Genomic DNA, 22,917 nt, shown 5'->3' with positions numbered 1-22,917 from the left:
TAGCCGATTGAGTTGACGAGAGCGCTGGATGTTCATCTTTTGCCACAACTAAATCATGAAAAAATATATTTAAATATGTCAAATTTTAATCTCAAACCCTATAACATTCCATATTTTAATCATGGCCGCTCCGAGGCCACGATAATTTTAGATATTCGGTAACCTGACGAGGTGGTTCACTAATTTGCCAAAAAATCTATTTTTTTTTACCTTTTCACGTTTAGGCATAAAAGAATCAGTGAGAATTTTTTTAAAAAAGAATAAAATAAAATAAAATAAAAATAAAAGTGTTTAAGATGTAATATTATTTTGTCAATGTGGGGAAGAGAACAGACGTCGACAGATAAGCCTTACCGACAATGGCCGGTAAGAAGTTCCCCACCTTGTTTAGTAGCATAACGTGGAGAATCTAAATGTCCCCTTAATAATTTCTTAAATAAAAAATAAAATTTTAAAAGAGATGCAAATAAACCATTTATTATAATATTTTTTTTAAAAAAAAAAATAAGCTCTCTTTATTTGTTGTATTAATTTTAATTAAGTTGGAGTGATTATGATAAATATTTTTTATAATTTAAATTATTATTATTTTTTATTAAAACTATACAATAATAATAAGAAGGACATTTACCAAAATTTAAAATAACAAATATAAAAAGTATATGTATGTAATGATAATATGCAATTATCACATTCTCAAAAGCAAATTTAATAATTTTAATTGTGATTATTGAATGTAGGGCCTAATCTCCCTAATTAACTTGCAAATTTATATAATTCTATCATTTTAATGACAATTTAATAATTATTTAAATTATTTTTCACATCTTTTCGGAGGAGGATCTTGATAATAAGAATGAAAGTCCGCGAGGACATCGCACCGTTTGCCGAATTATTTGGTAGGGTACATGTCGGCACCCTCAAACGTTGCCGACAAAAATACCGTTCCTTGTATGGCAATTCAATGGTGGGGCCACACACTGGAGAGATTTTGAACCAATGGGAATCTAGGTGAGAAGGTTTAGTAAAACTGAGGGAGGAAAGTTGTACTCTGGATCTCCACCTGTCCGTTAACTTACCAAATGCCTCGCTGTGAGTGACTTTGTAAACAAACGGATAGATCTTGTTTTCATTTAAACGGACGGTGGATACGGTCCCGTTGAGAAGTTTCTATGGGGTCGAAAGTGGATGGCTCCGCGCGAGCTCAGTGTGGTCTATTTTATCTTCTCCGTTGAGTTGTTTCCGTGCCAGCGATAGCAGAGAGAGAGAGAGAGAATGGCCGATGAGGAGGTGAAGGCGCAAGTTTCGACGGATCCTCCGCCACCTCCGCCACCGACGGCGGAGGAGAAATCGGACGATTCCAAAGCTGTCGTAGTTGTGGAGAGTAAGAGCTCTGTCTCTGGTTTTCAAAGGCTATGTTGTGGATTCTTTTGTCTATGAACAGTTGGTTGTGGGGATGGTTTGTTTTCCATTGATTGGCTCGATAGTAGGAGTCATTTTGTCCTTTTGGGCTATAATTTATTTTGAATTTTTGTTTTTGTCATCCATCTAGTTGATTGAGTTCATGGAAGCAGGAAAGTATCGTAGATAATAGCAATAATATAGGGTTTTAGATGTTCAGCCCTAGGACTAATAAAAAGGTGAATAATTGTCGAGCAGTGAACTTCTGGGTTGTGACGGATTCATAATCAAGCTTGTAATAAATTTTCTTTTGGATTACCTTTTTTATTTTGGCAACAACTACCAAGCTGCAGCAACTTCAACTTGGTATCTAGCACCTTTCTTGAAATGAAATCGCTTATGTTTTTAATTTATTTGTTCAGATCCCCCTGCAGAAGAAAAAAGTGTACCAAAGGCAATTGATAGAGGTGACGATCAGGAATGAATTTCGCTTTTGTTTTTGTTTATTTTCCTTTTTCGTCCCGGAATTTTGATTAGAAACTCCTTTTACTTGTATGTCCAGATATTGCTTTGGCACAGGTAGAGACTGACAAGAAATTGTCTATGATCAAGGCATGGGAGGAGAGTGAAAAAACTAAAGCAGAAAATAAGTAAGATTTTGCTGGTTGTTATTTCTAAAATTTCCAGTTAAATTATGCAGGAGCCTTTTTATTTGGCTGATGGTTTTCAACCGTGTGATTGATTGTCTTAATGGATTATTTCTTAAATCCTATCAGAAATTTCTATCCTATGAATAATTTTTGAATCAAAATACATGCCCCTCGGTTATATTTTCTCCTATCTGATGTGTTTCAAATGTGAAATGGGTGCTACAAGAAGGGACAGAAAAACAACTATACAACCTCATAGCACTGTTTAAACTGTATATTTAGTAACTCATGAAATGTAGTGCAAATATTTATTGAGTGAAGCTCTGTTGGATGAGAATTTCTCACTTTGAAAATTGCACTTCTTGTCCACTTAACATGAGAACATCTGGTTGGAGTCCTATGTCTATGCATGTTATATGAACGATATGTGCTACATTTTTAATATAAATTGCTGTAATTTTCTTTTATACCTTGTATAGTTTCATAGAGAGCTTGAATAATACTCTGTTATACATAAGCATTTTTATCAATATAAGTAATCTTTAGTATTTCCTTAATATGGATTGCCTATTTGCTATGTAGCTGTTTGACACATACAGCCTGCATACAAACCTTGGACGGAATAAGATTAATTGCTTGTTTCTAGCTCACATTTTAACAATAATATTTTAAGGAGTATGGGATATGTTGGAACCTCTTTCCCTTTGTTTGTTGTAAGTTGAGTTTTTCAAATCAGATACTTGATACAAATTGTAACTCTTGAATAGACCTGGAAAGTTGATCTATTCTCGGGAAATCTTGTAGAATTATTGTGTTCTTCACAACTGACTTCATTAAAAATGTCAAAAAAGATCTCAAAAGAAGTTGTCAACTATAACTTCATGGGAGAACTCCAAGAAAGCAGATTATGAAGCAGAGCTGAAAAAGATCGAGGTAAAAAGCTTTCTATCCTTGCCATTTGAGTGTTCTTACTCCTGTTAGAGTCAGTGTGATCCGACGATGCTTAAACTAGAGAATGAATAAGAGTGTCAATTTAAGGTATTTTTTACATAAATTTGTTCAAAAGAAAGAAGTGTTGGTTGATACATTGTTTATGAAAAAAGCAAAAAAAAAAAAAAGGCAGAGATATACCATCCACAATGGTATCCAAATTCATACAAGCTGATAGAATCTCGAACTTCAATATACTTGTGTAAGCCATTTCTTACAAATGCTTGAGTTAAGCCAACTGAGTTCTTCTGCCTCAATTAGTTGGTTGTAATTTCATGTAGGTGGTAAAAGTAAGTGTCTTTAAGAGGGGAAACTCTTTCTTACTATCACAGTCTTTACCCTAGTAATATTAGGAAGCTTAAAATTTCTGTAGTTAATCAGTAAATAAAGTTTTCGAAATTTATTTCATTTCATAATGAGTGTTGTTTATACTTGCTGCAACACTGTATGAACAGGAAAAATTAGAGAACAAGAAGGCAGAATATGCTGAGAAAATGAAAAACAAAATTGCTATGATTCACAAAGCAGCAGAAGAGCAGAGAGCAGCTGTTGAAGCCAAGCGCGGTGAAGAGCTATTGAAGGCCGAAGAAGCTGCTGCAAAATATCGCGCCACAGGGCAGACACCAAAGCAAGGCTGTAGCTGCTTCAGCTCATGAACAAGATCTTTGTTCTTCATGCATGTTTTCTTGCTTGTGGTGTTATGTCAAGTATGTGAGTGTTATTAAAGATTTCAGCTTGTATCGTTGTAAAAAATGGGTGATGTTTGTTTGTAAGTTTAAAATCCTCAGAAACAAAAACGACATTTAGGTTATGCATTTATGTTATTTGTGAGACAGTTGACTGTATGTATTGTCTCAAGATACCTTATTCTTTCAAGAATGGATTAATGTATTTTGTGTCTGAAGTTTGGGAGTTTCCAGTTGGGTGTATTAAAATTTAAAAGAAGGGTAAATTTGCATGCAGTATCTAATCATAAACTCAACTTTGTACGTAGTCTTCATTGATAAAATTCTTTATTTTCATTTTTTAGTCAAAAATAATAGACATTAATTTATCCTTGATATTTTTATAAAAAGTTCAAAAATGATTATAATTTTTTTAAAATTTAGCACATTAAATTAGAATTCAGTATATTTTTTTATCAAATTGAGTATAATTTTTTTTTCACTTTAATTAGATGAAAAATATATTAGATTTTTTTAAATGATAATCAATTAAATAAAAAATATATTAGATTTTTTTTTTTTTGAATTGTGTTGAATTTAGAAGGAATTATATTAAGTATGAAAAAAGTTATATTCAATTTAATAGAAAATATATTGAAATCTAATTTAAAGTGTCGAATTTAAAATATGAGGGGTCAATTTTGATAGAAATATACTGGATTTTTGTTTAAAATTAGGGATGTAAATGAACCAAACGGTTCGCGAGCTATTCGGAGCTCGATTCGGTAAAAAGCTCGTTCGAGTTCGTTCGTTTATCTTATCGAGCCGAGCTCGAGCTCGATTTCGAGCTCGACAGTTTTATCGAGCCGAGCTCGAGCTTAAGGATATTCGGCTCGTGAGCTCGCGAACATGTTCGTTTATAGGCTCGCAAGCCAAAAAAAAACGAGCCTTAAATCGAGCCTTAAACGAGCCAAAAAAAAACGAGCTCTAAAACGAGCAAAAAACGAGCTCTAAACGAGCCCGAAAACGAGTCCGAGCTCACTTAACGAGTTAGGCTCGTTAACTTTGATAATCGAGCTAATAACGAGCCGAGCTCGAACTGTTCGCGAGCCTGATAATTCTAAAACGAGCCGAGCTCGAGCCCGATTATAACTTAAACGAGCCGAGCTCGAGCCTGATACTGTTCGGCTCGGTTCGGCTCGTTTACATCCCTATTTAAAATACTGAATTTTGATAGAAATATACTGGATTCTAGTTTAAAATGGCGAATTTAAGAGAAATTATACTCATTTTTAAATTTTTTATACATAAAAAATATGAGGGGCTAATTTTGATAGAAATATACTGGATTCTTATTTAAAATGCTGAATTTTGATAGAAATATACTGGATTCTAGTTTAAAGTGCTGAATTTAAGAGAAATTATACTCATTTTTTGGATTTTTTGTACCTAAAAAATTTAAAGGGTAATTAGATAATGATATTTGCATTAGGGAGTTGAAACAAATAAAATTTTACATGTAGGAAGTGAGAAAAGTTTTTTTAGACATAGAGACTGTATGTAAAGTTGAAGTTGTGACGGTGGATTTTTATTTAATTTACCGTTGAATGAATTTATTTTATGTTAAAAATAATTAATGAATATCCAGATAGATTTTGCTTACAAATTTAATGATATTTATATTTGTCAAAAATAATAAAACATCACCCTAAAAAATAAATCAAAAAGAAAAACAAATGTAGCATTTGCAAAGCTAAATAATTAAATATTTTAAATGAAAAATAACTAATCTTAATTAAGATAATAATAGATAATAAATTTTAATGCTATAAATGGCACGCGAGCTATAAAACATGGGCGTGGAAATATCAGTCCGCCGCCTGGATATTTCTTATCTGAAGGCTGAAGCCCTTGATTTTGCCGATGCTTTTGGGGGCTTCCGCTTCGTCTACCGGCCCATCCTCCGTCCGTCCTCCCTCTCCACCCGCCGCGTTCATGGCGCTTCCGTCCGCCTCCCTTAGCCGCTTCGATTTTGGCGGTCACCGAAGAATCGCAGGTGAGACCCTCCACGTCGATTCCTCACGCTTCGTCTTCGATTCAAACTTTTTTTTTCTGGTTTCTTGCTCTCTGCTCAGGTTACTGATTAGATTTACTTGTTTGCAGAGATTTTTCATGGAAATTCCGGTCGGGTAAGGATTTTCTGCTTCAAGCATTGTTAAAAAGTGTTAGTTGATGTTTCTGGATGCATTTCTGTCGAAAATTTTGGATTGGATCAAGTCGTTTAGTTTCAGAAAATGCCAGTTTAGTGGAATGAATGAAAATGTTTTGAAAATGGGTGCAGCATTCATCGCTTTTCTTCCCTCGTTTCCTCGAATCAAAATTGCTTGGAATTGTATGGATTTAGCTCGAGAGTATAGAACATCAATTCCAGGAAAATAATATGCACTGAGTTCAAAATGATGGCTTTTTTGTTTGTTTGTTTGCATATTCTAATTAAATCACTTCATATGAATCTGCAAAATGTGTTTGTAATTTCCATATACTTTATCAATGAGTAGGGCATTTCTTATTGTTTGAGAGAATGTCTGAAAGTTCTGATTAAGTTGCTTATATGCTTTAGCTTTAATATTAAGCTGAAACTAGTGTCAAAAATCCATAGAATTTTCCATATGTCTTTTGTGATTACAATTGGTATTCAGTGAAACAGAGTTTTCTGTTCTTGCAATGACAAATATCTAGGCTGTTTATGGAAAATTAAGAAACTTTCATCCTTAGCCATGTTAAACTTTGCTGTGTTCTACATTTTAATCTTTCATTAAAGTTGAAATCCATGTCATTTATGGTTGAATTCTACATTCAAAACCCTGACACTGATACCTGAACAGGTGCTCATCGGAGGAACTAGACAAGCCAAACTGCATCAGAATGTCTTCAGATTCGGCACCCGCTGCCTGCTCAATGACAAAATGCCCGGCAGCAGCAATTCAGCACTCTCAACTGCTTCAACTATCACATATGATTCATCAAAAATTGTTTCCCATAACCTACATGAAGCCTTGTCGGACTACATACATGGGTTGATCATAGCGGATATCGACCCTGCTACAGCAAAACTTGCCATCACAATAGCAGGGCCCTTCCTCTCGGCCTTTGGGTTCTTATTCATTATTAGGATTGTCATGTCTTGGTACCCCAAGCTCCCAGTGAAGAAGTTCCCTTTCGTCGTTGCATATGCCCCTACTGAACCATTTCTTAGCATAACAAGGAAGGTGATACCTCCTCTTGGAGGAGTGGACGTCACACCGGTCGTCTGGTTTGGATTGGTTAGTTTCTTGAACGAAATATTAGTAGGACCTCAAGGGTTACTGGTGCTTCTATCTCAAAAGGTATAACTCATTCATACATGTAAAGTTGTCTTTTATCTAAATTTCTTTCCTATTTCATCCAGTTGCTAGTCGATATTACACTGATTATCCCTTTTTGTTTTATGATGATTCATAGTGATGTAAACTATGGCTAAAAGCTTAAGTTTTTGTCCTTGGCTCACTGTAGTGGATATTGAACCCGAATTTATTGGTCTTTTACACTCTTTTAATCTGATCCAGTTGGATTGGTAAGACTTAAGAAATGACACAAGTTGTGGAAGTAGTAATTCAATAATATATCATTAGTATTTACTCAACCTATATACCCTAGAACACATTTCAAAATACAAGACTCAAAAATAGCAATACCTTTATACAAGCATGCCCATTTCTCTGTAGAGTCATCGTGTAGCTGTTCTACAAGTTTGTCGGGCAGTTTTCATACCGCAGCGGGCAGGAGTCTCATGCCCTAGATGAAGAGCCGAATTTCCATGCATGGGTGCATGATCATGGTTGCGTGCCATGGATCGAGAAGAAACATTTCTCGACCTTGTTTTCATGGCTTCAATGTTCTCCAGCGTCTCGACAACTTGCTTCATCGATGGGCGGCTTTTCGGTTCACCGGCGAGGCAATTCACCGTCAATTGAGTTGCTTGGTAGGCGCCCTTGGAAGAGTATTGCCCCTCTAGTCGGGGATCCATCAGTCGTGCCAACTTTCTCCGGTCGCCCAACATCGGCATTGCCCAATCCACCAATTTGTGTTGCCCACTTGGCCGGTTGGAGTCGAGTGCCCTCTGGCCGGTGAGCATCTCCAGTAAGACAACTCCAAATCCATACACATCACTTTTCACATATAGGTGCCCTGGAATCAGTAAGCAGAAATGAAGTACATTTATTTAGCTATCCTACAAGGATGTGCTACTTGGAGAGCATGAAGATGAAGTGAACAAGGAAGGTAGGGATCTGAGAATGATACAAAGTCGCTCACCGGTCGCGACATACTCGGGAGCGGCATAGCCGTTCGTGCCCATGACTCTTGTAGTGACATGCGAATCTCCACCCATCGGCCCGTACTTCGCCAGACCGAAATCGGAGAGCTTTGCGTTATAGTTCTGTGCCATAGATCAGAATTCACACTCATATCATTCATTGCAGTGCTGAAATGGAAGAGGAGCATGCATACGATTCAATTGACTCTCATCCCTACCACATCGAGGAGGATGTTGGAAGCCTTGAAATCCCGGTAGATGACCTGCCTTTTTGAAGAATGCAAGAATGCAAGACCTCGAGCTGCACCAATGGCTATTTTTAGCCTTGTGTTCCAAGAAAGCGACTCAAAAGTAGCACCTCCTGCTCCAAACAATGACTATGTTGGAATTGGAATTGGAATTGGTGTCTATCAATAACTGAAAAACTATGTTTCAAAATGTTGTTAAACGACCTTATTCTTGATAAAGACAAAACCTACTTTTATCTTAATTCCTTTGCTAATTGATTATTGCTTTCTTTTCATGAGAACTCACTTCTAAAGAGATGGTTTTCCAAGCTGCCCCTAGACAGGTACTCGTACACAAGAAGAAGCTCCTTGTCTTCCGAGCAGTAACCCATGAGCTTGACAAGGTTCGGATGAGAAAGCCTTCCTAGGAAATTTACTTCCGACTGCAATCACAAGTAAAAAAAACAGAAGGTTGCAGAGGCTGAGAAAGAAGAGATGGAGCTGAGCATTTGAGTCACCTGCCACTCCTCCAGGCCTTGCATGCTCTCAGGGTTTAATTTCTTGACAGCCACAACCATCCCCGTGCCACTCTTGGAAGGATTCAGAGTCTTCTCCTCCACCACGCCCTTGTAGACCCTCCCGAACCCGCCTTCGCCGAGGATGTTCTCTGTTTAAAGTTCGTCGCGCCGCAGCTCGGAGCAGGTGAATACCCGCAGGACTACTCCAGATCCGACCCTCAAAGAAGGTCTCGTCTGCGCTCGCATTGCTCACGGGGGACAGCCCAAAGATGCTGCTGCTTAAGTCGGACAGACTGCCGGTGGTGGCGGTGGCGGCGCTGCCGCTGCTGATCTTCGAGGTTGACTGCCCTGGAGACCCATGAACTTGGAACATCAATATTGAAAGAAAATAAAAATAAAAAAAGGCAGCTTTTCTGTTTGATCGATCGAAGTGATTGATCGTATGTTGCGGTACCTGGCCTCAACGAGCGGGTATCGCCTTGTCGCTTCGGAGGAGAGGCGAAGCAATTCCCCATGCCTCTGGCGGTCCTCTTTGCACGGCGAGGGATGGAGGTGGAGAGGGCGAGGAGACGAGGCGGGGAACTGGTGGCGGATTTATGCAGGCGGACTCGTCCATTTGAGGAGACTTTTTGCATTGACCAGTCACTGCAAGAGACCAAATCCAGACACGGAAAAGCAAGTATCCTTTGCCGTCACTGAATCTACTCAGTTTCGGTCGTCGCGACGCTTTCCGATTTATTCTCACCGACAGTGTAGAATTTTCAACTTTTTATCGGCCCAATTGATAAATTTATACGAACTGTCAATCATTTACCATACTTTTTAAATTATTAAATTATATATCTATTTTTTATTTTATCCTCTCCTCAAATCAATTTGATTGGACAAAAATAATCGCTAATTTTTTTCTAATTGAGTCGATTTATTTTTATTAAAAAAATCTATCAATTAATTTCAGTCAAAACTCATTAATAAATCTACATACTTTTGTATATTTATCTAGTTCTTTTGTAAAAATATTATTAAATATTAATTTAATTTAATATATTGAGAATAATTATTTTTTAAATATAAATTAATTTTTCAAACATATTAGTGTTTAAAAAATCATGGTTCTCTTTATATTAGATAAAATTAATGTTTGATAGTATTTTTATAATTGAGAGAACTAGACGAACACATAAGAACTTCATTTCAAAGTCTCTAAATCCATTTGTCAAAATAAAATCGACTGATAAACTTAGAGATCTCGGAATGATATGAAAATAGTTTTTATGTATTCGTCTACTTCTCCTAATTATAAAAATACTATCAAACATCACTTTAACGCAATATAAAGCAATGATTTTTTTTGAAAATATAGCTGAATGAATCTAAATAAATTTTATTTAAGTTCATTTGGTCAAAATCAATTGATAGACCTACAGAACTCAAAATGAAATTAAACTAGATCCTATGAGTTGTTTTAGTTCTTATGATTATATTTATACCTTAAACATCAATTTGACTTAATATATTAAGAATGATGATTTTTTAAATAAGAATATATCTGAAAAAATTAATTTGTGTTCAAAAAATCAGCTCTCAATATATTAGGTCAAATTGATATTTGATAGTATTTTTATAATAATGGAACTAGACAAACACATAAAAAATAATTTTATATTATTTTGAGTTCTTTAAGTCTATTAGTTAATGTTTGGCTCATACTATCAAACATCAATTTAACCTAATATATTAAGAACAGTGACTTTTTTAACATGAATTAGTTTTTTAGACATATTCATGTTTAAAAAATCACTATTATCAATATATTGTGTCAAATTGATGCATGATAAAAATTTTATAATAAGAAGAACTGAACGAATACATAAAAACTAAATTCATATCATTTTGAATTCTCTAAATCCATCATTCAAATTTTGATCGGAATTGGTTAGTGAATTTTTCAAACGCACCTAAAGAAATTAATTCGACTGGAAGAAAATCAGTAGACTGTTTTTTTCCAATCGAATTAATTTGAAGACGAAGGTAAAACGAAAAGCGAATACGTAATTTGATAATTTTAAAATTATAGCACATGACTTAGATATTTTAAAAACTTATTTACTGAATTCGATAAAAATCGTAGATAAGTTCCGATCGGACCGATGGACCGGTCATCTTGTGTATCAATCGATTTAAAGAGTAAAATACTCATATTAAAAAAAAAAAAAAACTATTCATTTTGATTTCCTTACCCTGTCACCAATCGATCTCTCTCTCACACCCACACACAATTTTCACATAAAAAGTACAATTTCGACTGATTTCCTGTTTATTTCTCTTTAAAAAAAAACCTCAAATTACTGGCCAGCTTGCTGTTCACCTGGCCGAATGTGCTATTCATGTTATTATTAAATATTAAGAACCATTATTTTATGGACACCAGTCAACCAAACTACACTTAAACACAAATATATCCATGAGAACACACGCTTTGACAAAAAAAAAGTCTCTGAACAATCAAACATTGAACGAGAGGTGTACGATATGTAGAGAAAAGTTCCTTCGAGACTTTTCAAATTGAGAATGCGTGGACAATTTGATTTTCATAGGTGGCTTAAAATAAGTATGCAAAGATGCTTTATAGGTAAAATCTGTCACTCTATTGGGTTTTTATAAAATATCCAAGTTTTACGATCAAAACAGAGGAGATAAATCAGAAAATTATGTCGAGGATTACGTTGTATTATGCAAACTCCCATATATTAACCGGCATGTCCCGAGGACATACAGAATCTGTCATTCTAAGTATTAGGTGAAATGCTATATTCAGTGAAATTTAATGAATATACCAATGGCCACATGAATTGGAACATTATCTAAAGGGACATGAAATACTAGAAGATATGTGGGCAAAAATTAAATATTTAAAGAGATTGACATGAGGAAAATAGAAAGTGACATGACAATAACTTACAATTTCCACTGACTTCCTGTTTATTTAAATAACAAGTGGGAAAAAAGAAATTAAAAATGAAGTTATTGGTCAGCTTGCTGATCACGCATTCACGTTGGAAAGTGAAATATGTAATAAATGATGATTGTGCTATTCGTGCTATTATTAATATTAGGAAATAATTGTTATATTATATGGAAACTACGCAGCCAAACTACACTTAGGGGGCGTTTGGTTTAGGGTAATAGGAGTGGGGAATGGGAATGAGAATCATTGATTCCCATTGTTAATGTTTGGATTATAGGAATAGGAATACAAATAAGGGAATGAATCCTTGAAATTAGGTAATGACTCATTCCCATGTACCTCCCCTTCAATGAGTCATTACCCTATTTTCATCAATCAAAATATTCCCTTATTCCAAAAATACCCTTGACTTAAAACTAAAATTTTCTCCATTAATATCAAATATCAAAATATATTTATTTATTTTTTCTTTCATATCACTTATCTCTCCTTATTCTCTCTCATTATATTTTCCCTCTCATCATAGCTTCTCTCTCATCATTTTATCACACACTTTCTCTCTCCTTAATCTCTCCTATCACACACTCTCTTTCCTCTTTTTTTCTCATTACACTTTCTCTCTCATCATACTTTCTCTCTCCTCACTCTCTTCCATCGCACTCTCTTCCTTCTTTTGTTCCTCATCACACTTTCTCTCTCATCATACTTTCTCTCTCCTCAATCTCTCTTTTCTCTTTTTTCTCATCACACTTTCTCTCTCATCATACTTTCTCTCTCCTCATTCTCTTCCATCGCACTCTCTTCCTTCTTTTTTTCCTCATCACGCTTTCTCTCTCATCACACTTTCTCTCTCCTCAATCTCTCTTATCACACTTACTCCTTTTTTCCTCAACACACTTTCTCTCTCATCATACTTTCTCTCTCCTCAATATCTCCCATCATATTCAATGTTCTTTTTTCTCTCACCATACTTTCTCTCTTCTCAATCTCTCTCATCACACTCTCTCTCCTTATTTTTTCTCACTATATTTTCTCTCTCTTCATCCTCTCCTATCATACTTTCTCTCACATCATATTTTCTCTCATCATGCTCTCTCCAATCACACTCTCTTTTTTCATTTTCTCTCATCACACTTTCTCTCTCTTCATGTTTTCTTATCACACTTTCTCTCTCATAATACTTTCTCTCTCATCATTCTCTTTCATCATATTTTTCTCTCACATTCATCTTTCTCTCACATTTAATTTTTTCTCTTATTTTCCTTTAAGGGTAAAAAAGGAAACTTTGATTTATTCCGATAGAAGATATACAACTAACCAAACATTACTTTTAAGAGTGATATCCATGCTCATACCCATTCCCATTCCACAATATAATGATTCTCATTCCCATTCCTATTCTTAGGAAAGAACCAAACGCCCCCTTAATTGAATTGGCAATGTGAAAATATGAATTTGACCGGAAGACAATGCGGGACCATTACATATTTCAAATAGTCAGAATTTTAAAAATATATATTAAAATGTATATGAGAATTTTCAAATTGAGAATCAAACAAAAAAAAATGCCATGACTTTCTGTGACTGATTCAAAGTAGATGACTTGCATTTTTAATGTGATGCATAATTGTCAGACAGCATTAACTTTGGAGACCAACATGACAGGATTTATTAACTATTTTTGAATAATTGAATTAATGTTATGAATATTTATCACTGATCACACATATAAATCAGGAAATGTACATAACGATCATCCTAAAAATTCAGTATCTTTTAATTATATCCCTTATTTAAAGAAATTTTTTTATAAATATATCGTAATTAAAATTTAAACTATGAGTACTTTGATGATAATTTAAATATTCTACTGTAATATCATGATCTCATAGATAAAACTAAACATTTAGAAGTATAAAGAATAAGAGGATTTAATAGTCAAATAATTAAGAAATTAAATATTATTTTAAGAGCCAACCACATCACTACACGAATGAAAAGTCCTACAATAAAAGAAAAGTAGTTTCAGGACCTGACTTAAGATTATAAGTCATTAAGATCTATTTCTAGGCCCCAAATTTAGTGAGGTCCGTTATTTTTTATCTTTTAATTTTATTTGTTGTTTAATTTGTTTTAAAAGAACAACAATCTTAATTTTTTATAAAAAGTTATCAGTTCTGTCCACTTTTGATAGTGTTGTTTTTTTAGTGTGTTTTTGTTCTTTTTTTTTTCGTCTTTTCTTATTTACTTGACTGCTGTTGTTTTTTTATTTCAAATACATCTTATACTTATGATAAAGTTTTTTTTTTAATTGTTTGATCGTATGTAATATGCTATAGATAGATCTGTTCTTCATGACTTCATCTCTTCTTTTAAATTCTTTTCAATTTTTATATTATTGACGGGAAGACATTGAAGTGTATTTCCATGTCAGCCGGCTTAACTTTGGCATGTGATTGTGTTTTTCTTTTTTGATTATTTATTGAGAAATAATTATTTATGAATACTTAAATTAATCCCTCCAAATAAAATTTAATATTTATTTATTTATTTTTAAAATTATCAAATTACGTATTCTATTTTTAAGATTACCGGATCCAGAATAATATTTTCTGTTTTTTACCCTTGTTACTTGATCCGAAGGTAAGAACAGGGACCCCACTTTGAGAGAAGTCAACGTCATGTGAAGTCAAAGGGTCAAACGGCCGACCGGAGAAGGGGAGGCCGGTCGGCCGAACAGGGTCTCAGCGGAATCAAAAACAACCCGACGGGGAGTCGGGTCTCCGACGCTCATCGGGAACAGGGTCGCCTGGCCGATCGGAGAGTCCACTCGGCCGAAGGCATAAAGTAGCATTACTGTGAACAGTCAGCAGAGCACACGACCGGGAATCTCCCGAGCGGACCAGCACATATACGACCGGCCGGACGTGAGGGGACTGCCGATCGGCCGGACGCTCGGCATGGGGTAAGAAGAGACAAAAGGACAAGGGAACCTATTCTGACAGCGGGTATGCTCAACGACCAGGCCATACGCAGGATCTTATGGCAGAGGGTTCCGCTGTCCCATCAGAGATGTACTCGGACTGTAGCAGTATGGCGTCATGTAAGTTCTTCTGACATACCCATATTGAGGTATGGTTAGAGGACACGTATTCGCCTCGGTATGTGTGCGGGAGCCTCTTCACAGCTCTATATAAGGGCCTCACACTTCGCCGGAGGTACGCATTCTTGCATATTCGGAGCCACCTCTTTGTTGTCCACTTGTCTGACTTGAGCGTCGGAAGGTCGCCGCCGGGAACCCCTTCCCGGACCGACTTCCTTGCAGGTTCGCCGGAGACAAGTGCAACCGGTCGGAGATCCACGTCAGCATTTCGGAGAGCACCACTTGCCCAACGTCCGTTGATTCAGCGTTCGGACATGATCATTACTGTTCCTAATCGAGTGTATTTTTAGCAATCAATTTGATTTTAATTTATTTTTAATCATTTTGTGTTCAAAAAATTAATATTCTCAATATATTATGATCCTGTCCGAACCAGGGGTCAACGAACGCTGGGGACGTGGCGCTCCCTACTGGATCCTCAGGTGCTCCGGCGAACCTGCAACAAAACCGGGCCGGGAGGGGTGTCCCGGCGACGGCCCTCCGACGCTCAAGTCAGGCGAGGAAATAGCAAAGAAGTGGCTTTTAAGTAGAAGACTCGTGTACCTCCGGTGAAGAAATGGAGGCCTTATATAGAACTATCGAAAGAGCCCGGGCACGCCAATCGAAGTAGTCATCTGCTTTAGACCATACCCCAGTATGGGCCTGTCAGAAGAGCATATATGAGGCCATACTGCTACTGTATCCACCTCTCCCTGATGTGACGGCGAGATCTTCCATCGTGCGATCTTGTGTACGGTCTAATCATCAGACATGCCTCCTCTGACATCCCAGATCCCGAGACTAGCGCATAGGCCGCTTGGCCACATTTGTGCCCTCGCCCTTATCTTGGCCGAACGGACAACCCGCTCGGCTCTTTGGTCCCAGCCGAACGGCCCTTCGATCCTCCTGCCTTGGCGTCGGAAACCCCAGCCCATGGATGGGTTATCTCTAGCTCCGCTCGGACCATTACCTGCTTGACCAACCTTCCTTCCGTCCTTAGGCTGGGACCCTTCAGAGGGTGGACCCCCCATTCTTACCGTCGGATCACATGCCTTCCCTTCAAGTCTAGTCGAAGGAGGCAGTGAGTCCGACTGACTGGACTATGTGTCCGAGCGGGCGGTCGTCGCCTTCCAGTCGCTTATAATATCTCTGGGGCCGTTCGGCCCTTCTACCAAATTCAGCCGTTCGGCTCTTCATTTCGGTTGTCTTGTCGCTCAACATGGATGTTTGCTTGTCTAGATCTTCTCGAAAATCACGCAAATCCTCTCCATTAAGTCGAAGCATGCGCGGTATGGGCGCATTAATTGCGCCTGGAGACAGAGCGCCACGTGGCTTCTCGGGCGTGGCGGGTGATGATCCGTACGACGGGACGCCGGTCATTTTGAAACGGATGGCTAGATGATGACTTCGTCTTCCGTGACCTGCATCCGACGGACGAGGCCGACCAGCCTCGTTAGTATAAAGCCCTCGTCTTCGCCCTTTTACGTCGCATTCTCTGTTTCATCGCGTATTCTCCGTCGAAGGTGCCCGCTGCTGCTGCATCATTCCGGTCGTCCCAGCTCTCGCCTCTTGGTGGTCTTCGGCTCTTTGGTGATCCTTTCTGTCTACCTTCCCTCAGTAAGCTTCTCCTTTCCATTACAAGGCCTTCCCAACTTGTTCTACCTCCTTTGTTCCCATTCCTTGGATTTCTCGCTGTCTTTTTGCTCCTTCGAGATGGCAAGCTCCTCTGAACCCGCTGTTGGAGTTCATGGCCCTTGGTACCTGACTATGGAGAGCCGATTTGATGAGGAGGGCGCTCAGCGCCTTGTTCAGACGTATGGGATTCCCGATAACTATGAAATAGTTGTAGCCGACCCGTCTGACCGGCCCCATGACCCGCCGATCGGCACCGTTTGTTTCTTTTTAGACCAATTCCAGGGTGGCCTTAGATTTCCTACCCATCCATTCATTTTGGAGGTATGTAATTATTTCCGCATCCCGCTCGGCCAACTTGTGCCGAATTCCTTTAGACTGCTGAGCGGGGTGGTCATCCTCTTTAAGCTGTATAGTATCCCTCTTGACCCCAAAATATTCCACTTCTTTTTCTACCCTAAACAATCCGAGCTGGGGACTTTTATTTTCCAGAGTAGAATAGGCTTTAAATTTTTTGACAATATGCCGACCTCCAACATGGAAAGAATTTTTCTTCTACATCCGACTCCCCGAGCGGCCAACATTTCGAACCAAATGGCAAACCGCCGTGCCAACCCAACCGGATCTCGGCAAATTCAAAAGCAACCCGGCATATCTTCATGCGGCGAACTGGTTGTCTGGTCAGCGATACAAGATTGACCAGTTGCTTCTCAAGGGGGTGTTGTATATTTTCGGATTGTCTCCTGTTCGGGCAAATCTCCCCTGCCGCATGAGTAAGAATTCTTTACTCTCTTAGTCTTTTTTGTCTAATTGATTTTAATTTCTTTTACTGCAGCTGAAGTCATGTGGCGTTCCAAGGCTACCGCTCATCTGAAGTTGAAGGCCGTGGAAATTGAAGCGGCCACCAAAAAAGAGCTCGCCGAGCGGGGTCTCATCCCCAGCCGCCCGGCAGATGCAGGAGAGGGGGGGCGCAGTCTGCCCCTGAAACAGAAGCTACCTCAGCCGCTTCAACGGAAGTTGAGGCGGATCCTGTTTCCTCTGCCCCAGCAGAGCTGGGAGTCCCCCAAGTCGGGGATCCCCCACTGGAACTTCGGCGGAAACGTCGAAGAGACCCCAGCCTTCCGACTCAAGAAGGCGCACCACAAGCGCCGATCGGGGTAGATTCGCCGGACCGCACGCCATCACAGATCGGGACCCCCGTGGCTTCACCTACCGCACAGCCCTCCGGCTCTCCTCCCCGGACTCGTCGCCGCATACGTCGGTTGGGCGAAACTTCCACCATTGGGGAGTCCTCTCATCAGGCGGCCGCGACTGAAGAAGCGCCGTCCGGCCATCCGACCATCAAGACTACCCTCCGATTCCCATCGGAGGAATATTTACTGTCTGCCGATCGGCCCTCGAGCCCTGTTCACGAAATAACATTGACGGGTCCGCTCGCCAAGTTTTTTGAGGACGCGCAGATTCAAGTGGCCCTCATGACGCCCAAGCAGCTCGGCGACAAAAACATGCAGCAGGCCACTCAGGTAAATTCATTTTTCTTTCTGTGATAGGCTACTGTCTGGTTCCTCATTTTATTATTTCCCTTACAGCGCTGGGCCGAGCAAATCGCCACTAGCCATCGGCTAGCCGAGCTAGAGGATCTCCTGGAGAAACTCCAAGTGTCAGGGGGTCTATCGGCCGAGCGGGAGAAACAGACCCTCGAGGCCGAACAGAAGAAGGCTGCTGATCTGGCTGCAGAGGTGGCCCGACTCGAAGACTTGGTGAAGAAGCGGGACGGGGACGTGAAGCGCGCCAGTGGCCGGAAGAGGCGGGCGATTGCTGATCTGGATAAAATGAAAGTTGAAGTCCGGGCCCTAGATCAGCAATCTAAAAAGCTAGAGGCCGAGCTGAACGCCGTTCGGCCGAACGCACCAAAGCTGAGATGGACTTGAAGGCAGTCCAAGATACCTTGACCGCCTCCCGAGCGGTACTTAAAAAATATAAGGAAGGAGAGCCGAGTCGCTTAGCCGCCGCGCGCCAAGAATATCTCCATTCGGAGCGGTTCGGCGCAAAATTCGACGACAATGTCTCTTCTACTTTCGCCGAAGCGGTCAGGGTAACCATGGCGTACCTGAAGAAGGGTGGCCACCTTCCCGAGGGAATGCATATTCCCGCCTCCGACCTGGCGTCCATGATTGATGACATCCCGGACGCTTTCTTTAACTTTGAAGATCCGGAGTGAGGCGAGTTCTTTCAAGTGCTTTCTGTATTTCATCCGCTCGGCGGATGCAAATTTTTTTGTACGTGCCGGTCGGCATAATTTTTCTTCTAATGAAACGCTACTCCTTTGCCTTTGTCTTCGTACTCATTATCTATAATATTCTTCTGTTTGCTTAACGTTTATGCTTAGAGTCAGTCATTCTCTCAAGCGTTCTCCGTCACGCGGCCGATCGGCTTAATCCATTAAACAAATTTCGAGCGGGAAAGACTACTTGCGCTGCACGTATCTGGCTTACGTGAATTCAGCTAACTCCAAGTATCAAAGGACCAACCCCCGATCGGGCCTGAATGTTTTAATATTCGTAGTTTCCGCGGTTTTTTATTCTGATATTCGTTCATCCGCCCGGGGTATTATAGTCGCCGGGCCGGCTCGATCTTTAACGACGGTGCTCGTCGGCGCGGATGTTTATAGCCGATCGGCGCGGCTCTCGATCTTTAACGACAGTGCTCGTCGGCGCGGATGTTTATAGCCGATCGGCGCGGCTCTCGATCTTTAACGACGGTGCTCGTCGGCGCGGATGTTTATAGTCGATCGGCGCGACTCTCGATCTTTAACGACGGTGCTCGTCGGCGCGGATGTTTATAGCCGATCGGCGCGGCTCTCGATCTTTAACGACGGTGCTCGTCGGCGCGGATGTTTATAGCCGATCGGCGCGGCTCTCGATCTTTAACGACGGTGCTCGTAACTTATGTCGTGCTTGGACAATCTTTGTGCCTGGCCGAACGGCTCAGGGTCTGCTTCGGGCATTTTGGCTCGGATAATTTACCTCCGACCGGACGGTACGGGGCCTTCGTTCCTCGAGCGCTTGGCTCGACCCATTTACCACCGGCCGAGCGGCGCGGGGCCTTCATGCCTCGAGCGCTTGGCTCGACCCATTTACCACCGGCCGAGTGGCGCGGGGCCTTCATGCCTCGAGCGCTTGGCTCGACCCATTTACCACCGGCCGAGCGGCGCGGGGCCTTCATGCCTTGTTGACGATGCCTCATATTCGTGCTCTTTGTTTTTCATTTCCGCCTTTCCAGTATTCAGTCGAAAAAAGTACACATGATTTACATTGGCACACCTTTCACCCCGCCCGGTAGGGCTGGAGGTGGTTTGCGCTCCATGGTCTATCTAGTTGTCGGCCGTCCTCATCCTCCAAATAATAGTCGCCCGAGCGGAGCTTCTCGATGATTTTGAACGGGCCTGCCCACGGCGCTTCAAGCTTGCCGACGTCGCCGACCGGTTTGACTTTCTTCCAGACAAGGTCGCCGACCTGGAATGATCGAGGAATGACGCGGCGGTTGTAGTTTTGCTTCATTCGTTGACGGTATGCCATCAGCCGAACGAATGCCTTGGCTCGTTCCTCGTCAATCTAATCCAGCTCCATGTTCCTCCGATCGGCGTTGCCTTCGTCGTACAATTGGACCCGGACGGACTCGACGCCGACTTCAACCGGGATGACTGCTTCGCCGCCGTATACCAGATGAAAAGGTGTGATGCCCGTTGCTTCCTTAGGAGTTGTCCGGATGACCCATAAAACGCCCGGCACTTCATCCGGCCAACTTCCTCCCACGTGGTCGAGCCGAGCACGCAACATACGGAGAATTTCCCGGTTGGCTACTTCAGCTTGACCGTTGCTTTGGGGGTAAGCCACGGACGTGAAGTGTTGCTCAATGTCATAGCTTTTGCACCAATCTTCTAGTACATTCCCTGTGAATTGCCACCCATTGTCGGAAACCAATCGGCGAGGGATACCGAACCTACAGATGATGTGTTGTCATATGAATTTTTTGACCATATGTTCGGTGATCCTGGCTAGTGGCTCGGCTTCCACCCACTTGGAGAAATAATCGACCGCCACCAGCAAAAATTTCCTCTGCCCGGCCGCCATCGGAAATGGACCCACGATATCCATTCCCCATTGATCGAACGGACATGAGACGGTTGACGCCTTCATCTCCTCTACCGGTCGGTGGGAGAAGTTGTGATACTTCTGGCACGAAAGGCATGTAGATACTGTCCGAGCGACGTCTATTTGTAAGGTCGGCCAAAAGTATCCAGCTAGCAAGATCTTTTTAGCTAATGATCGTCCGCCGTGGTGTCCTCCACACGATCCTTGATGTACTTCTTGGATAATGTAAGCCGAGTCTTCCGAGCTCACGCATTTCAACAGCGGATGAGAGAAAGCCTTCTTGTAGAGCTGATTACCTATGAGTGTGAACCGACCGGCCCTCCTCCTGAGTAGCAGGGCTTCATCCCGATCGGCCGGTACGGCTCCCGAGCGGAGGAACTCTATGATGGATGTCCTCCAGTCGCTTGGAAATGTGAGACCTTCCATCCAGTCGACGTGCGCCACCAGCAGTACTTTTTCAATTGGTTGCTGAATGGCGACCGACGTTATAGAACTTGCTAGTTTGGCCAACTCATCGGCTGCCGGGTTCTCCGTTCGGGGAATCTTTTGAATAAGGACCTCTCGGAAAGTGGCTTTGAGTTTTTCAAAGGCCTCAGCGTAGAGCTTAAGCCGAACGCTGTTGATTTCAAAGGTGCCAAAAAGTTACTAAACAGCCAACTGTGAATCCGAATAGAGGGTCACCCGACCGGCTCCTACATGTCGTGCTGCCTGCAATCCGGCTATGAGAGCCTCATACTTTGCTTCATTGTTGGTGGCTTTGTAATCCAGTCGGACGGATAGGTGCATTTTTTCTTCTTGAGGGGAGAGCAGCAATATTCCAATCCCACTTCCGAGCCGAGTGGAAGACTCGTCCACATATATTCTCCACAGAGCTTCCGGCTCTGCCTTCTCCACTTCAGTCACAAAATCAGCCAAGGATTGCGCTTTGATCGCCGAGCGGGGTTGATATTGGATGTCAAATTCACTTAGTTCTGTCGTCCACTTGATCAGCCGTCCGGACGCTTCTGGATTCAACAGCACTCTTCCTAGTGGACTGTTCATCCTGACGATGATGGTGTGAGCCAAGAAATATGGTCGAAGGCGCCGAGCGGCTAGAATCAAAGCAAAAGCCAACTTCTCGAGCCCGGTGTAACGAGATTCAGCATCTTTTAAAATGTGGCTCAGAAAATACACCGGCTGCTCTTCGCCGCTCGCCTTCACAAGCTCAGTTGACGACAGATAAATATAAAGTGACTCACCCCCGATCGGCTTGGCGAGAATAGGCAGAGAATTAAGATATGTCTTTAATTCTTCGAAGGCTCGATCACATTCTTCATCCCACTGGAACTTAGTAGCCTTGCGCAGGATCTTGAAGAATGGTAAGCTCCGGTCGGCGGTTTTGGATATGAATCTGGACAAAGCAGTTATCCGACCGGTCAACCGTTGCACTTCCCTCGTATTTCTGGGAGGCGGCATGTCTTGCAGAGCTTTCACCTTGCTGGGATTGGCTTCAATTCCCTGCTCGGTCACTATGTACCCCAAGAAACGCCCCTCCTTTTGCTCCTAACAGGCACTTTTGAGGATTTAGCTTGACTCCATATTTGCGCAGCGTTCGGAAGGTTTCTTCCATGTCCTCGAAGAGATCGGCCGCTCGGACGGATTTGATAAGAATGTCGTCCACATAGACTTCCATATTACGCCCGATCTGCTCCTTGAACACCTTGTTCATCAAGCGTTGATAGGTGGCCCCGGCATTCTTCAATCCGAACGGCATCACATTATAGCAATATGTGCCGTCGGCCGTTACGAAGCTTACTTTTTCTTGATCTTCCCGGGCGAGCGGCACTTGATGATATCCTTGATAGGCGTCAAGCATGCAGATTAATTCGCAGCCGGCCGTAGAGTCCACCAGCTGATCTATCCGAGGCAGAGGATAGAAGTCCTTGGGGCATGCTTTGTTTAAGCCCCGAAAGTCGATGCAGACTCTCCACTTGCCGCCCGGCTTGGAGACTAATACTACGTTAGCCAGAGTGCTCGGGAACTGCACCTCGCGTATGTGGCCGGCCTCCAGAAGTTTCTCCACTTCCGCTCGGATGATGGAGTTCGGTTCGACGCTGAAATCTCTTTTTCTCTGCTTTATCGGCCGAGCGTCCGGTCGGACATGCAACTCATGCTGTGCTATGCTTGGCGAAATTCCAGGCAATTCATGTGTCGACCAGACGAACACATCATGATTT

The 22,917-nt window shown here is 41.3% G+C and overlaps 2 protein-coding genes and 1 pseudogene across 2 annotated transcripts; 2 read left to right on the top strand and 1 right to left on the bottom strand.

Annotated features, from left to right (window-relative positions):
- Positions 1 to 1,183: 1,183 nt before the first annotated feature.
- Positions 1,184 to 3,945, top strand: LOC122000635 (remorin-like). The gene is made up of 5 exons (XM_042555014.1): positions 1,184 to 1,384; positions 1,824 to 1,868; positions 1,964 to 2,051; positions 2,903 to 2,984; positions 3,497 to 3,945. Exons 1-5 carry the CDS (start codon positions 1,276 to 1,278, stop codon positions 3,695 to 3,697), a joined length of 525 nt encoding a protein of 174 aa, XP_042410948.1. The 5' UTR covers positions 1,184 to 1,275; the 3' UTR covers positions 3,698 to 3,945.
- Positions 3,946 to 5,572: 1,627 nt separating this feature from the next.
- LOC122000634 (protein COFACTOR ASSEMBLY OF COMPLEX C SUBUNIT B CCB3, chloroplastic-like) lies at positions 5,573 to 7,288 on the top strand. The gene is made up of 3 exons (XM_042555013.1): positions 5,573 to 5,762; positions 5,870 to 5,895; positions 6,592 to 7,288. Exons 1-3 carry the CDS (start codon positions 5,630 to 5,632, stop codon positions 7,096 to 7,098), a joined length of 666 nt encoding a protein of 221 aa, XP_042410947.1. The 5' UTR covers positions 5,573 to 5,629; the 3' UTR covers positions 7,099 to 7,288.
- A 103-nt stretch (positions 7,289 to 7,391) lies between these two features.
- On the bottom strand, positions 7,392 to 9,606 carry LOC122000633 (annotated as a pseudogene).
- Between the last annotated feature and the right edge of the window lie 13,311 nt (positions 9,607 to 22,917).

The sequence above is a fragment of the Zingiber officinale genome, chromosome 7A (genome assembly GCF_018446385.1).
Source record: "Zingiber officinale cultivar Zhangliang chromosome 7A, Zo_v1.1, whole genome shotgun sequence".
Classification (NCBI taxonomy): Eukaryota; Viridiplantae; Streptophyta; class Magnoliopsida; order Zingiberales; family Zingiberaceae; genus Zingiber; species Zingiber officinale.
Note: the sequence above shows the minus strand (reverse complement) of the source record. Positions and strands in the feature narration are given on the sequence as shown.